The 17,583-nt window shown below is 36.6% G+C and overlaps 1 protein-coding gene and 1 long non-coding RNA gene across 2 annotated transcripts in view; one reads left to right on the top strand and one right to left on the bottom strand.

The window, feature by feature from the left end:
- Positions 1-17,583, top strand: part of LOC136057974 (uncharacterized) — a 204,265-nt gene that overhangs the window by 85,661 nt on the left and 101,021 nt on the right. The window lies entirely within an intron of this gene.
- UBR3 (ubiquitin protein ligase E3 component n-recognin 3) overlaps positions 1-17,583 on the bottom strand; it is a 95,295-nt gene that overhangs the window by 12,159 nt on the left and 65,553 nt on the right. Inside the window, exons 31-32 of the mRNA XM_065750911.1 lie at positions 11,874-11,989; positions 5,480-5,585 (exon numbers count right to left, since the gene is read on the bottom strand). Coding sequence (XP_065606983.1) covers positions 5,480-5,585; positions 11,874-11,989 — 222 coding nt within the window. The remainder of the gene's footprint in view (positions 1-5,479; positions 5,586-11,873; positions 11,990-17,583) is intronic.

Genomic DNA, 17,583 nt, shown 5'->3' with positions numbered 1-17,583 from the left:
TCACGTATGTTCAAAATCAGAACAGACAAATTGTAACTGCTCGACTTAAACTGCTGGTATGCACCTTCTGTGTTTTGATTAAAGACAAAATGCCACAAAATACTCAATCTAAGACAGCACTGTGGAAGCATGAAAGAAGGTTTGGAATACACCACCTAAGAGGCTCCCCAAGCTGGGCCTTACAAGATGAGCAGGATCTAGAGAGAGAGGAGTGACATCTCTATTTTAAATACCGCCATCTTTGTCCTCTGCTTTTTTTTCTTGGAAATTCTAGGCTTTGCTGGCTATAAGAGCCTCTAAGAAAAGTTCTGTTGCCAACTGTATTTGAACATGGACTGCATTAATAAAGGCTGAGAGATTATTTCACATCTAAAAGAAGCAAAGTGTGCAGAAGGGTTTCTCGGTGGAAATTAAGGTATTCCTCCCTAATACAATATTGCAAAGATTATGGTTATATCAAAATAATTTATGCCAGTAACAACGGATTGCATTTCAAATATCAGTTTTGCATCCTGGAATTTATTTTTGTTGCATTTAATGAAACAAAACCAGACAACTGGTCACCATTCAGCAGTCTGCCACAGCTACATCCTCCCCTAAACAGTTTTGCTGTGGTGGTCATGCTGTGCACACATAGCATGTCTTAACATGGTAAAACTAATATATTTACTAAAACCTGATCTTCATTAAATATGATTCCTCCTCATCTCTAACCCAATCTCATAGCTTATTTTTAAATTCACTAGAGATTTTTATATCTTACATATATATTGAAAAATAAATTGCTGTTGTGTTTACTTATATAACTCATATGATGATGAATTAGTTTTTGGAGAACAATTCTGTTCTGAAGTATACGTTAATCTAATACAGGAAAGCAGTCACGGCCACTTCTAAGAGGTCCTGACTTCTGTGACATTTCATGGCATATTCTTAGGAAAAAAAATCAGAGGAGCATCTCAGAGGCAGTCTGCTAGTCTGCTATATAATGAGAGCGCTGGCTTAGAAAACAAATACTTTAGTAACGAATACATCCTATGGGAGGAGCACTAAAAACACCAGTAGGAAGGCCAACTATCATTCCACTACTACATAAGATCTCATTTATAAAATGAAAGATACTTGACATCTGCAGGTATCCATAACGTTAGAGCTGTTACATTCCTGTCGAGCACAAAGAGCTGTTTCCCTCCTTTGTAAAGAGCTATCTATCCTCTCTGCCTTTCTGTCAATACTGCACTGTTTTCCCAGTGGCCCCCTGGTGGAGCCTGTGCACTTCTGTTGTTTTCTTCCCCCTTTAATAATCGTAAAGACTGCTATATTTGTATGCTGCGATGTCTAAATCCCTCCTGTTGTAGATGATACGTTGTGAAACATCCTGCACTAAACACAGGTAGTGGACTTAGGACTTAGGTATGCCTCCACAAAGATTAATTAGTACCATTCTGACAATCTAAAAGTTACATCACTAAGACTAGGTCACTATAAGTGACAGTTTAGTACTCAATTTTTATACTTATTTTTGCACAATGTTGAGAAATGCTTTTATGCTCCTACCTTTAAAAAAAATTGTGGAACCAAATTACTTTACAGCATCCTATTCCATTAAGTGCACCTTAAAATAGAGTTTAAAATACCTTAACAATAGAGTTTATATAGGAAACATTTAAGAACCCAAACTTCAGCACTAGGGCAAGAAGTGTGCAGATTAGTGCATTACCAATAATCTGCATCTTCCCATTTAATTGTGAGCAAATTATATAGCATGTGCTGGCAAGAAATGACAGCAGAAAGAAAGCAAATGCAAAAGGAAGAACCTTCTCAAGTGAACTCAAAAGGGCATCTTTATATAAACAGCCTTTGAAAATTCTTCCTTCTATCTACAACTCGATCAGTTATTCAAACAAATATCTTCCAAACAAAGGGAGGCAGCACTGAATTTCATATCTATGAAAGGTATACTGAAAGCCTCAGTATATACAGATAAATATTTCAGCTTCCACATTCAAATTGGATACTATTCAAGTTGATTACGTTCATTCTAATTTTAGTCAAGATCTTCATCCAATCATTAAAGAAAAGCTTAAGTGTTCACTCCAGCACCGTGTGCTCTACTTTCATTACATGTCATTGAAACTTTAGAGAAAAAGAACACATCACAGCATCCAGGTCAAACCCTTTGGCATCCAGGCCTTATCAGAGACAGAAAATAAAAATAAAAGAGGTGTGTGGGGTCTGAACTTAAGTGTTAAGCACTAAAGAAGAAAAAATTTCCCACAGCATATGGAAGTTAGGCTAAATTCTCAATGTCATTCCTACATGGCAGACCCTACAAGGAGCACTGCCAGGCTGAACAGCGGAGCCCCAGCTAGTTTCTGCCTGTGGTTTCTGCCATTCCCTGCATGCATGGCACCAAAGACAGCACCAGGCCACTGACAGCCAGCTCAACACTGAATCCTGTGCACCTGTAAGCCATACGCTCACCCAGATTCAGTTGTTTAAGTACTCCATAACAGAGACGTTTTTTACTTTCAAAACAAAGCAGAATTTGAAAACAGTGGAAGTTATGAAGACTCTGTGCAACTAGAAACCTGTTTGCAGGGGTCTCAAATCACATCCTAAGACAAGAAAATTTTTCACATGTAACGGCAACTATGAAGAATAGTTTATTTTTAATTAAGTGACTTGCTCAACATAAAGGAATTGTGTCGCCAAAAGGGTGTAAATTTGGTTTACAAGGACTCACTTACGTTTTCAGCTGCTTTTCGCCATCAAGCTGCTGTCTCCATTTCTGTACTACCTTTCTTTGTACACAACACCATTTTGTACTCCTGTCAGGAAGGAGCTAGAAATGCTAGAAACAAAATCCTCATTTACTATTACTCACTGTTGGCGAGTCTCAACTGAGAACTGCCCATCCTGTCCACTACAGCTGCAACAGAATTAAACCAGAACCTCCTACATGTGTTCAGTCTTGTACACATTTCAAAATACTGAGCATGTGAAACCATAAAAGCTACACCCATGTTCTAATGTCAAGCACTTAAAAAAATGATTAAAAACAAATTATTTTCAATTATAGAACACACAAGCTATTTTGCTGACTATGCTACGAAAGAGATATACTGTATCTTCTTCATTCTCTTCTTGACAAATTTAAGTGCTTGTGAATGCTCTGACCTCCACCACAAAGTTTCTCCTGTAAAAAAGGATTTAATTTGCTGCGTTCTTTGTGATGTTTCCAGATCAATTTTCTTCTCAGTGAAAAGGCTGAACAGTACAACATTTTTATTACTTAATTGATGTGAGATTGTAAAAGATACCAACAGCCATCCAAGAGTTAATAGGATATTTAACACAACTCCTAGTGCTGTATCCAAAGGACAGAAGATCAAGTTTGGGTCCTTCCTTACAGAGTCCTCATGTTTGCCTGTTCTGAAAACAGTTTTAACAAACTATTTTGCGTATGAACAGAAAGATGACTCAATACTTGAATTATTTTAGCTTCCTGTAAGGATACAAATATTGTTTCTATGAACATATCAACATGCCTAAAAAAATAATACCTGCAAAATCAGCTCCATTAGAACCAAATCAGCCCCATTAGAAGACAGTGTTCATGCTAAAAGAGGAAGAAATCTTTCACTGACTGTAAGCCCTAAACATTCCTCATCACCATTACCATGAGGTTCTGCACCATACTCCAACTACAGAAAGAGGTGGTGTTAAGTCTTCAGTTAAAATATACTCAAACTTATCTAACAGTGCACTCAGGCAACAGCCCTGTCTGAACGCTAGCGTCAGACAATCCCAAAACTCCCACACCCTGCAATCACTTCAGTGCACCAAAGAAGGTTCAGGAAGCACAGGGTCAAACATGAATTTTTCTATATATCACTATCCTGGCACATGACCCTACAAAACTCATTTTCACCTTTTCATGTCTTAGCTCTCTACCAAGAATTAATTATATCCGCATTCAACTCTACGACCTATATACCAATTACAAAAGTTCTAAGCAAATACGTTATTACCTATTTTTCTGAACTGCATTCTACACCTCACAACAAAGCATCACGAAAGACTTTCAACACTGCTTGTTTTGATGAAAGAAAAATTAGAAAGATAAATAGAAATTTATTTCCAATTTAATGTTTTGTAAAGTGGTTACATTTATCAACTTCCTTCCTTTAGACTTTCAAATGCAACACATATTAAAGCTAAGAGCAAAATCAAGACATGCTACTGATGTGCAGTATTAGAGGTACAGACCTCTCTACAGGATGCCTTACTGCGATTAACTGAACACTGCCTTTTGTAGGATAAAGATAGACTTTATCATAAACAGTATTCTGCAGTGCTTGAACGTAAGCTACAAAGAAACGTTTGTACTTGGGCTTCGCCACTCCCTTCCCTGAAGTTCATCTATTTACACTGCACATTACTGCTCTTAAGACCATCAGATAAAGTTGGTTTATGTTAAAACCAGTTTAAAAAAAAGTTATGTTTTTAAAAGGATGTTTCCTACCCCAATTTTTTTTCATCTAATAATACTTGGACATATTTAACTCATAAACATGTACACTAAAGCAAAAAAAATACAACCCACCACATTAACAGATACACACAGAGTTGTTTGAGCTCAAGTTCAAACTCATTTAACAATCAGTAGCTAGGACTGAACACTTCCTTCAGTGGAAAGTTAGGCATATGGATCAAGAATAGAACCTATTGCCTACTCAAAAATTAGCAAAAGCCAGTAGGCACAAAAATTGCCACAAAGACCCCTAAACATATTAAAAAAATTGATTTTATTCTCTCTTTAAAATCAAGGTATAGCTATAAAGGATCAAAGCAGAGAGCAGAGGGACTGAACCACCATAATTCAGAGCATAAACTACTAGCAAGATGGACAAATTACATCCAATCCTTTAATACACAAAATACTGTTTTAAAACAGTTATGATTTGGCAATGAAAGTATGGTTCTTAAATTAATATTTATTCCAATTTTTTTTATATACTGCATCTACTAGAGCTGCTGCATCACAGCAATTACCATCCTCATATATGACCTATTATACACAACTGCTGCAATTTAGATTCTGAAATTAAAACTAAATTACAATCTTTCAGCCTGAGGCACTCAGTTCAACTTGAAGCATTGAGCTGCCCCCTCCAAGAAAAAGGATGAAGGTCAAACAAAGGACAACTCTCCTTCAGGAAAAGAACTTAAAATAGCGTTTGCGCAGCTCTTGTATCTGTACTGAATAGGCTGACTGATAAGGTGAGAAGACAAGGGACACAGATAAGCCCGTCGAACTACAGCAAAAATTTCTGTTCAGTGCCACCTTCTGTAGATAAGGCAGAAGCATTATTTTAGAAGGCACAGCAGACAAGCTACAAATTACCACTCTGGAAGTCACAATGAATGCATACTCAAAAAATAATTTTTAAATACACACATTCTTGTAACATACCTTTGCGCAGTGGTTGAGGCATGGTTAAAATCTGGATTAGCAAAAGGGATGAAACATCTCTGTAAAGTACAGGAACTTCTGGCAGCTCTTCGCTTATCAGCCTGAAAAGAAAACCCAAAGGAAATTACTTTTCATTCTACAATATCATTCTTCATAGTTTATTTTGCACTGAGTATTAAATGCTATTATATTTTATATCAAGTTTTTAGAAGCCAATCACCTGTCAAATCATTAAATGATATTCAATTCATTTCACGTTACTAAGAGATAGGAGCAACTCATAAGGATGTTAACTATTCAGGTATTTAATCATTGCTATCTTAAAACTATCAAGAACTGTCTGAATCAGTTATTTTTATATTCAATCAATACTCAGTATTTCCATTTAAAAGTTCTGGTCCTAATCTAACAAAATACAATGCATAGTTACATAGCAATGTAATCATTAGTTTGTTGTATGGAATTTCACAACTATTTACAGCTAATATTCAAATTGCATTGACATTACAAGGAATGCTCCTACTGGGAAACATTGAGACCTCAGAAAAGATTTGCCCTCATGTAAGGATATGAAGATTTAAGCAGCTATCACAGGTGGAATTATCCAGTTCTACAGATTCCATTTAAAAATCCACACAGCTTTAAGGACAACAAATAAGCACAGAAACACTGCAAACTTCTGAGCTAGTCAGATTCATTCGATAACATTATCTTATAGTCACATACTTAAAAGCAAAGTACATTAGTAGATGGGAAGCCGTGTCTTGGTGTAACAATATTCAGACAATACTCCAACCAGCAATTGGTTGCAGAACACGACTCACAAGGTTCAGCAGCTGAGCTGAACAGCAGTCAATTCTCCCCTCTTAACTTGACAGGGAAGCACAAGCAAGATCTCAAGCAGAGATGTATGGCAATGCCCAGACACACTGTTCACTGTCACCTTTCCTCTTCTGCAGCACTCGCAGAAAAAATAGCTGCTTGGATTCTTACTCCTATTGCCAAACAGTGCCAGTGCTAGTTGGCTAGCTGTTTAAATGTCAGTGGAATAACTGAGATGGAGATACTTGAGATGATTATCTCTGCTACTACAACAGGAGTTGCACTGTGAGGAACTAGCATAACTGAACGAGTTCCTTGTGGATACCAGTCTCAAGTTAACCAATATGAATGTTACAAAGGAAAACACCACACACTACTGAGTTGCTTTCAACTGTCTGGAAATTTGAATGTTGCCCTCATAGATCCATATTTTCTTTTGAGAATCTTTGTCCTTAGGCTCTTCTCATCTTTTTTCCTATTCTATTACTATTCTCGCTCACCAGAAACTGCAGAAAAACCTCTCCCTCTCTTGGTGGGAACCTCTCTTATTTAAGGCAGCTATAAACCTCCACACCACACAGCAACTTCACTGGGCCCTTCATAAAAACCATCTGAGAAAAATCAGCAAGCCAAAATACATCCAAGCTGCTACAGCTTCAAGGCTTGCTGGAAACAAGTGAGAAGCTATCTGTCCTGCAGGTACATTACAATTGATGAAGTGCAATATGTTTGTATTGAAAGAATATCCTTATTATAATATTAAGTCTCGACAGTTCAGCCTCACTCACAGCTAGAGAAAAAATGTTCCGTAAGGTCATCCACTACAATTGATTATTTCAGAAAATTACTGCTCTGCAACAGTAATATCCTTATTTATATGTGCCTCCTAAAGAAGCAAAAATTAAATTCTAGAGAAGACAAAGGGAGTACCAATTCCTATCACATTACAAAGTCACACTTTCAAAGTTGTACAAACAATGGAGTTGCTTATCTTACCAAGTTTCTCTAATTTAAATTACCACTGGTTTTATTCTACAATTCATCACGCTTGTTTTTAAACTTGCTCTCATTATGCAATGACTGAAAGTTTGGACAATCTCTAAAAAATAAATAAAGGTTAGAAAAAATTTAAAATTTATATACAGTTTTCCCTCAGAATTTAACTTCAAAGAAGGTTAAGATATCAACTTTCTGGTTACATTTAGTTGAATAATTGATACTCATTACTACAAGAACATCAGTATTATTTAACAGTCACATAACAATGAGGTCAAAACACCTACTCAGACAGAATTAGGCAAAATTCCTCTATATACAGAATAATGTGACTGGTTATCAACATTAAAAATAAATTGACTTATTTTTACATGAAGAAAAATGAAACTGATTTACTCATTTCATGTAAATGGAGAATTGTAGGGGTTGGAAGGGACCTATAAGAGGTAAGCAACCTGGTCCAAGGAGCCTGCTTTGGCAGGGGGGGTTGGACTAGATGATCTTCAGGGGTCCTTTCCAACCTCCACAATTCTGTGATTCTGTGAAATAAAGTCACATGAAATGTCAAAGTTTTACATAAGCTGTTTCAGTTTATATCAAGCACAGTGCCACATAAAACACTTAAAAATTGCTCTGTCATTCATTAAGAGCGAAAGCAACTTCTTCGTTATGACACAAACTGAATTTGTCAAACATATTCAGGGTACAGAAATTACCCATCTGCTTATATGGGCACAGGAAACTTTGATAAATCTGACTGTACAAATACTTCTGCCACAGAAGCAGTAAATAAAATGAAAGGAAGAAGAATTTCAGATGGAACCAAAGTAACGTAATACTAATCCAATGTATTGCAGTTGTAATCTGTGTCCATTTAAAAATAAGAAGAGGTGGGGAAATGAACTGCATGATGAAATACAAATGTCCCAAAATAAAAAAATGCATTGATTGATTTTCTCTGGAACTGACCTCTGCTCCAGTCCAAGGTTGCACATCCTTCTGAGCCAATATCAGAGCTGTCTATCCACAAACAGCACAGTGACAGAGTCACTTCTTAGGGAACGGATACAGAGGAAGAAAAAACTGTTCTACTGTGAAACAAGCACCATCTTAACTCTACATTCAAACAAGCGTACTTTTCCATACAAATAACCTCTCCCTTCCCCCTTAGCTAGAGAGACTTCAGTTTTGTTTGATGCAAACACCAACTGATTACAAAGTTAAAAAATCACTAAAGTGGAAGCTTTGAATAAACCTTAGGCCTCACAACTGTCAGAAACAGAGAGCCAAAGACATGGGGATGAGGACACAGCTGAATAAAGGCTTCATCAACAAGAACAAATTTATATTTTTTGGTCTTTTTATAATGTGAAATGCAGCCTGCAAATCCCAGCCTGAAGAAAGATCAGAGTAATAATAGCTACCAATGTTAATAATTATAAGGTAGAAATCTAATATTTATTCTGGCTAGACTCCAGGATATGATCACAATTGTTATTTGCTGCTGCGTCACAACAGATTTTTCAAGCAGGTCAGTTTTTCTCATTACACAACATAAGATTTCACTGACAGTAGTGAATCAGGCATTTCCCATTCTCCCTTTCACCACTGTGCCCCCAGCACTTCTCTGACACCCACTGCCAAACATATCAAAAATAACCTTTCTAAAAACAGATGAAATCATTGACTTGGTTCATGATGCAGCCTGCTCAAGTCACATCAGCACAGCTGAAGATGGTAAGCTACTGCTGAAACTGCCTTAACGTGACCTGCCTCAAACCCCAGTGTCTCAGAGTTCAGAGTTTCGTGTTTTTTGAAGTCCATCCCAGAAAATAACAGGCTGTGCATTACCATCCCTTGCACAAACCTTAACTGAACTCTACTGTCTCATCATCCTACCCTCTATCTTCACAGACAGTTTCATTTTTCCCATTTCACAACTGCTTTTGTAATGGCAATGTTACTTTATTGGAGCACACTTGTTCAGTCTCATCTCTGTGTTGTAGCTCATTGCCCCAGTACAACATTATAAGCAATCACTGAAGCAATCAAGCTTAGAACAAAACAAGAGAACGCTTTAGTAAAAACAACTTAGTATATTTCAGAATTTCATCTCATCTTGAAGTTCCCACCCACTTCCTAATGACTTCTACTGCAAAGACTCTTAATGCCTCACCAATAATTCCTGCTAGTACATACTGTTTGTCAATACAAAAAAAAATCCTTCAGTGAGATGTAAATTGAAATAAAAGGATATGTATTTCTTTAAGGTTTGCAATTCCTGAAATTCTGCTATGTGGACTAGTCCATTAAATTCACATCTGGGTATAGTAATTATTGCCTCCAGCTGCTTCTCCTTTGTCCCCTTGTCAGAAGCTATTATTCCTCACGGCACAATAATTGCTTATTTGACCACCATTGAAACCACATCCACACCTAATACAACTATTTGCTTAAGCACAGCCTGTGGGACCAAGTGCATATTAAATTTGACTGAATGAACCACATAAAGGAAAGAATCCAATATACCATGGTGTGAAAAATCCAGCACTAACTCCATCTATTCTGAAGAGTTTCACAGTTCATCAGATTCAGTTTTGTTTTTATTCCTCTTCTTCCTTCCAATAGCTTACATTAAAGCCCTTTTTTATACAGTACCTTTTTTTTTCCTTTTTTTTTTTTTTTTTTACAGTACCTTCTGTTTTTTTTTGTTTGTTTTTTTTTTTTTACCTTTGTGTCACTACATGAACTACTTCCTTTCTTCCTTCTCAGCTGCCATTTTCAACTGCAGAGTGATCCAGGTACAGCTAGCTGACACTAAGCAAAAACAGGGACTTACAGAAGCATGGGACAGCAATTCAAGTCTTTACAAATGTTTTACTCATGTTTTTCTCTGTATCATTAAAAAAAGTCTCCAATTTTCCATGAATATCTCTCTTCCACAAGCTTTTTTGGGGTTTGCAGACTAAGTAAAAATGTCCCAAGTGAACAAGAAAACACAGTTTGATTGTATCTGTACATCTGAACAGTAACCATTTACTATTAAAGTGATCTTTAGGTAAAGCTTCCTAAATCTTTTCAGACTTCATAGTGACAAACCTACATCTACAAGCCTATGATGAAAACTCTTGAAAACCAGTACAGAAAACTGAACTGCTCAAATGCATTCCCAACACATACTACATCTGGCAAAGCATACTGTTATGTTCCATATTACCATTCATTTCTAAATATAGAAATGCCTAACTAAATACAGACTTAACTATATTTTACCTGCAACAATCTAACCTTGATGCAATCAATGAACAATAAATTCCAGAAGACATACAGAAAAAGCAGTCCCTCTGTTAATATTTCCAAAGCCAGCAAGCTCTTCAAACACCAATAAGAAGTGCAAGACCAGTCCCACATCTACTCTGTCAATAGTCTTCATGACCTTCCTTTTGCCTGATAAAACTCAGCATTCTCTAAATATATTAACCTTGTACCCCTGTTAGATATAGGTCAGAGCAGAATTGCAGGAAAACCAACTTGAAAAGAGGCTTGAATGTATGCTGAATAAGATGAGTTTTCAGATTCTCGTTCTTATTAACAGATTTGAATAACAGATTATTTCTTAATCTAATTACTGCAATGATCTAACACTGATAGCAAAGAAGGCCTGGGACTAAGAAGCTCAACAGTAAAATCCCAAACTAGAAGCATGCATAAATTTTTCAAGATTTTTTTTCCTCCCTTGTACAACAGAATTACAACACCACTATCCTAGACTAGAATTTGAAATCTCATGACTCTTTACTTGAGGATCCTAGAAACATACCAACAGATATGCAACATGACAGAACTAAAAAGACCACTTTCAGCTTTGTTTTAAGCTATCAAGTGGAGATACTAGCTCTGAAGTACTTGAGCAAAGTGTCAGGATAAAACATTGCTTTCCTCCTATGATGTTGAAGCTGAGGCAAGAGTTCAAAAAGAAAAAAATCTCATTTTAGGAAAGAAAGGTTATACATGGTTTTTCTGCTCCCTGTCAAAGTAGAAAAGCAGAGGGTATAAATTTAAGACTAGTTAAGGCAAATACATTGCTTTGTGTACTGTACCGTTAATCCTCATACAGCTCTGTATGCCACACAAGGTTAATGTTAGAAAATCAAACTTAGGTGAATAACTTGATTAAAACAAAATACAAATTAAAAGTTTCATCATGCAATATAATTATTTTTCATTTGTATTAGGCCAACATATTATTTCTGTAACAGCTTTATGAATTTAATACTAACATAAGTTTTTTCTGGCATTCATACCAAGAATTGCATCCAGCCACTTACCCAACACCAAGCAATCTGCATGCACTTAAGCTGGAAAATAGTATATTTAAGTTTTAACTAAAAACTGGGATGTTATGGAATTTTATGTAAAAATTTTTTAAATTTCTTTTGACAAAGACATATCCTCAAGTTTAGATGTTTAACTCACAAGCTACTTCAGAAAAAAATTAAACTAAGACAGAAAATTACTCAAAATCCCACTGTAAGAATGCTTTGTTGATAAAATAAAACTGGTATTTTGTAAGTTAAAATACTTGCTCTAAATTTTTATCTTGCATTGTCTGGGTTAGTTTCCTCCAGGGATTGTATGCAGAGTCAATACTGTAGAGGCGCATGTGCATGGCCAACACGTGGAACAGCTGATCTGAAAGGAAGAGAAGATAAACTCCTGATTATTATATGCAATAATATGAAGTACTTCACATGAAGTTGCCATCATTTATGTTGTAAAAACAGATTTACTTCTAACACAAAGAGGTTTTATTCTTTTCTCTCATAAGGAATTCTTCTGTTCAACATATCTGAAATTAACCCAAAAGGTTTCTGGAAATGCTGCTTTGTAGCAGGATTACTCTAGTCCTTCATCCTTAAATTATTATTCCTCCTGCCTTCATAAGATTATTTTGTAGATAACTTCACAAACAGATCATCTTCACACCACAGAGACATTAAAACAGCTACAGCCCCCACAATGGAGATTTGTATATAACCTGCAGGCAAAGTTTGTTGATAGTTATCAATTGAAGAACATATGTACAGCTGTTGTGTAAAAAATACAATCTGCAAAGCAATTCCAGGTCCTTTTGAAAGAAGGAAGTGTACTTTATTATTCATATATATTATTGCAGTACTGTGTATTAAAATGCACAGCTTTCAAAACCCTACAGTGAGAAAAAATTAAAATTCTCTTTTTATTCCTCATACCATCATGACAAGTGTAGACAGAAATCCAATCTATTCCTCTAAAGCCAAGAAGGCAAGCACAATTTATGGAGACAGCATTTTCAGAGAAGTATGTACAGTAGAATTGACATTTGACATTCTTTTCTCTGTGCTTACCATACAGTCACAGACTGGGCAGAATGTATAGCAGAGCCATATTTCAAAATATTATTTCCATTATTTTGCTCAATTCTTTCCTGCTGTCACACTACATCTTGCTTTCTGTTTCTCCTGTTCACTTTTCTGGGAGACTGCTTCCTTTCTCTCCATAGCTTTCATTTTTACTTTTTTTGCCTTAGTATCTTGACACCTTCCCCAACCTCCCCTTCCCAAGATCCTTATTTTTTCAACTAATCCCTTTGCCTCCCACTCTCTTAATCTCTCTCCCTTCCCAACAAGCCACTTGCTCAACCAACATACTCCCTCACAGGTCCCCTCTTTTAAGTAGAAATAGTAGCTATTAATTTATTTTCCACAAATAGACAATTACTCAGAGATATGCAATTGCCAAAAAAAAGTCGCATGATTAAGTCAGCTGACTGTTGGAGCCTGAGGGCTGTAATTAGCTCCTGGGGTTTGCAAAATAATTGGAGATGTAGATGGCATTGGAACTGATTGCTGTCACCTGCTTTCTGAATAAAAACAGTCAATGAGGACAAAATAAGTCATCTTTTCTCCTGGCAAGAGATTCTTGCAAAACACTGCTTTGCTGACAGACTTCAAATCCCTGAAATCATACTCACTGTTTCATAAATCCACAAATGGCTCATTTATTTTTGTTTAGAACAAGAGCCATGAAAGCACTCATTTTTACCCTCTTGCCTCTCCTTCAAAAAGGAGCATCAGCGTTTTCCAAAATGCTCCTGGCTTCAGGCAGAAAGGGACAACTACTCAAAAAATAAAATACTGGCATAATTAATTAATTCTCCCTTCCTTTTATAGCTACCTTCCTGAGACTTGGCTAATACAAAATGAAGCAGGCAAGCATCAAACCCTAGAATGAGAGAACGTATCTGTAACCTCCAAGCATGTAACATCATAGAGTCAAGACTCGATGTAATATCAACTGAATCTGAACTGAAACATTCAGGTTAGTAATCTTGCAAAATGTATTTTTCATATGTGACAGGAGCAGCTATCACTGCTTTACAACACATCGCAGAGCACATAAGTGTAAAGCTGAGAAGTAAGTAGTAAGATATGGTGACCTTTAAAAAAATATTTTGTATGAAATGATTAAAAAAAAAATAATAACTGCAATAGCCTTCAAGTCAGTGTGACGTAAGTGCCTGGTTCTGGCCCCCAGGTACCAAAGGAACCCTGTTACCACCCATGGCAGCACTGCCAGAGAGCCTGCCCACGGCACCCCCGCAATTGTGCTCTCATCTATCTCCTGCACTGGCATTCTGAACTCACATCTATCTCCTGCACTGCATTCCTAAGAAGATTTGTAAAAAGACCTTGAAGCTAAGGATCATCCAGGGGATGACAAAGGTTTATTTCTTTACAAACACTCTATTTTATGTCACAGCATGAGGGCACATCAAGTGATGTTTGGCAGAGAAGTTACAGTGTATTTTAAGTTCGTGCCATGGTCTACAGTTCATGGTAAGCACTTAAGTACATTGCCTCATTTTGTCACAGTCTTTTACTCATTTTATTTATTTACTGACTGACTGACCTCCACTGCTTCATCTCAAATTTACCAGTACCTACAGCACAGTTGTGGAAAGCAAAAGGACATCACCAGAGCACTGAGAATTTAGAAGAGGCAACTTCTTTGTGCTCAGGGTACCTAATGATTTCCTTGTAGCATTCTTGTGCTTACAAGACTGGTAGAAACCTGACACAGGCCACACAAAAAACAGAGGATTTCCTCTTATGCATTCATGTGGATATTCCACTCTGAAACGTAAGCATAAAATAACAGAACATTCTCCCTTTTTCTCATGTGCTACTTAGAAGCTTTAAGCTACATGTATGCTTTATTTAAAAACAAGGCACAACAAATATTAGCACAACATGAAGGCAACAAAGGCCCAAGAACAAGCCTGCCCAGCTTTAGCAGGAACAGAAAGCAAGGTCATAAACTGCAAGAAATCCCTGCCTCCTGGAATTGCCAACACATTATGGCTGATTCTCATAAAGGCCTTCATAAGTGAGAAGGACTGGCTCCATTTTTCAAAGAACATTCTCAATGAAATTGGGTAAAAGAAAATTCAGTTAGACATCAGTGTTAGCTTTGATTCACATTAGCCTTTCTTAATTCCATTTCTAATAACAGAAAAATAAAGCTATTGCCCCACATGCTGCTGCTCTTGGTACATTTTTTCAGCTCTTCCTTTACTTGCAATGCTACTCAGACTTTTCATTGCTTCTCTCACAACACAGATCTGAACTGACTTGGAATTGGTACTTTAAGAGGAGACACTATCTTTGCATTGAGATAGAATTTATTAGAGAAAGTGTTGAAACATTTCCCCTCTCATAAAAAATGAGTACTTTATCTATATATCCACACTGCCTGCTCTAGCATCTGTGTGGTTGCTTTCAAGTTCTACTGTTTTCAATATTAAAGCATGCTGACTTCACAGATGTTGACAAAGCTCTTAAGAACTCTCTGTACGCAAGAGTCTATAAAAAAGGGGATTTCATAGCTCTCTTCATGGCAATCCTAGCATGCACAATGCAAGAGAACGTTAAATTCAGAGATGACCAGATGTGGGTTTGACAGATGAATGGCAGAATTTATAACAATGTTGTACTGAACTGATAAAAGGAGTCATTCATGAAGTTATATACAGCTGCACGTTCTACACTCACTATTAATCTTGGTTTGGCCTTTGCCAAAGTGACTGCAAATTTCTACTTGGCTTTTGCTGTAATTTATTTTCTTCTCTTTTTTCCCATCCTCTTGACCACGAGGTAAAATCTCTCATCAACAAAATTGAAATCATCAGATTTTTATCTGTGATTAACATCACTTCAGTGTATGACAGTATGCTGTTAAAAATACACAAAAAAGAAAATTAATAAGTTACTTGACCTTGTTTTGGTTGCAGAAGTCTAGATGACACATTAATTCCCCAGTACCAAAACTGTGTTTTAGATAGATCTAAATAACACATCCCCAATGATGTTAAAGTCTCCGCTTTGCTATTTTGGTCCAATTCCTTCTTTTTTATTTCCAGAAATGAGTATTTGTATTTGAAATATAGCAGTAATGCAGTAGTTCACCACAAGGGGTACAGAAATCAACCTTCTGTCAAATGCTGTGAAAAGATCTTACCAGACTCAGAGCAATCCTTCATCTATAATGCCACTGGCAACTGTCAAGACCAGAATAAAAGCACTCGATAGAAGCAGATGGGAATTCACTGTTATTAGGGAAGCCAAAGAACTTTTTCCTCTTTGTAGAGTTTCTGTGTGGTCCACTTAGCAGTAGCAGCTTCAAAGACCTGCTGACAGCATCTCCCCATTCATCAGTGATCCAAGCAGATTGGAATAGTGAAGAAAAATGTGAAAGTTCAGAATAACCTAAATCTGAAGTCTTAATAGCTGATGAAGCAACTAATTATTCTCTATATTAAACTTGTCAGCGTATGAAATCAACTTTAGCAATGGAATACTTTCTTCCTTATAGATGTTACCTCACTCTTTACCTCTCTCATACCAGGTATGAATACCAGATATTAACTTCTTAGGAAATAACTGGGATCATCTTCATAAGAAGAACTGCTCTTTCAAAGTTAGCAGGAATGGATACTACTAAATTATCAACTTCTGACTTTAAAAGGTAAATAAACAAACAAATAAATAAAGCATTCCTGAAACTACTCTTATTCATTCTTTTCTTTCAGTGACTGCAGAGAGCTATCTGCAAATATATCTACATTAGTAGATTACAAGAAGAAGATTATTGCACTGAGCAATTCATAAGGGACTGGATTTTAATTCCAGCAGGAACAAACCATATTTGCATGAACTGGACATACTGTCAAAATGGAGACAGACAGTATAGTTGAGGTGGTTGAAAATTTTGATTCAGAAGGATTGGATACGTACAAAAACATCAGATGAACACCTTAGAAAATGCTTAATACATCAAGAAAACTGCTCAGAAAAACAACAAAAGCACTGATTAGACTGATATCAACATCACCATCAAGACCAATGATACCACCTAATTCACCTACAAATACAAAATTCTGACTTTGAATGAACAGAAAAAAGAAAACAATAATAATAAACAAAATAAAAATCAGTGAAACTATGTCTCCTCAACATTTAGAGCCATCACTGAAGGTGTAATGGTGCTAGATACTTTATATAAGGCCAGATTACACAAGTTCCAAATACTTTTTTGATGCCCACTTGCAAGTGAATGCCTCTTCCAATTAGTGCACTTGATGCCAAAACGCCAGATTCTGCGAGCTATAGGGAGTGTAAGGAGGAGCTGCACATAGGAAACAGGTGTAAGAAGACAGGAGAATTTAATACTTTCTGGGGAAAAAAAAAAGCCAAGAGAAAAAGCCCAAGCCTATCCTTGTGGCAAAGAGAAAAAGGAATTTAATAGCAATAACCAAAAAAATAGAAAGACTTAGGTAGAATTTTCTGGAAATGTTCACTACTGTAATTGTAAGATCATTCAAGTAAAAAAAAAAAATCACATCTCAATCATTATAAAGCAGAGAAGAAAGGCCTAGACAACAATTGCATGTCATAATCACTCTCTAAAACCAACAGAGAATAAGGTACATCCCCTACTCTCTGCCTTTATGCTTCCTGTGCAGAAACACACCTCTGCACACACACACACACACACACACAGCAATGGAAATGTTACCATCAAATTTTCTTCAGAATTCTTGTCACACAAACCCGATCACTGATGTGAGCAGCTACATTAATCATTCTTAATTTTACTTCCCAAGAGCAGCTGCCCTCATGGCGCAATCACTAAAGCAGCTCGTGACCTATTTGTTCCCCTGCCTCCGCTGATGCCTGCTGCTGCAG

Source organism: Cyrtonyx montezumae, unplaced genomic scaffold (assembly GCF_038088225.1).
Source record: "Cyrtonyx montezumae isolate F1298 unplaced genomic scaffold, pur_monq_1.0 scaffold_7, whole genome shotgun sequence".
NCBI lineage: Eukaryota > Metazoa > Chordata > Aves > Galliformes > Odontophoridae > Cyrtonyx > Cyrtonyx montezumae.
This window is presented reverse-complemented; position numbering and strand designations above follow the sequence as displayed.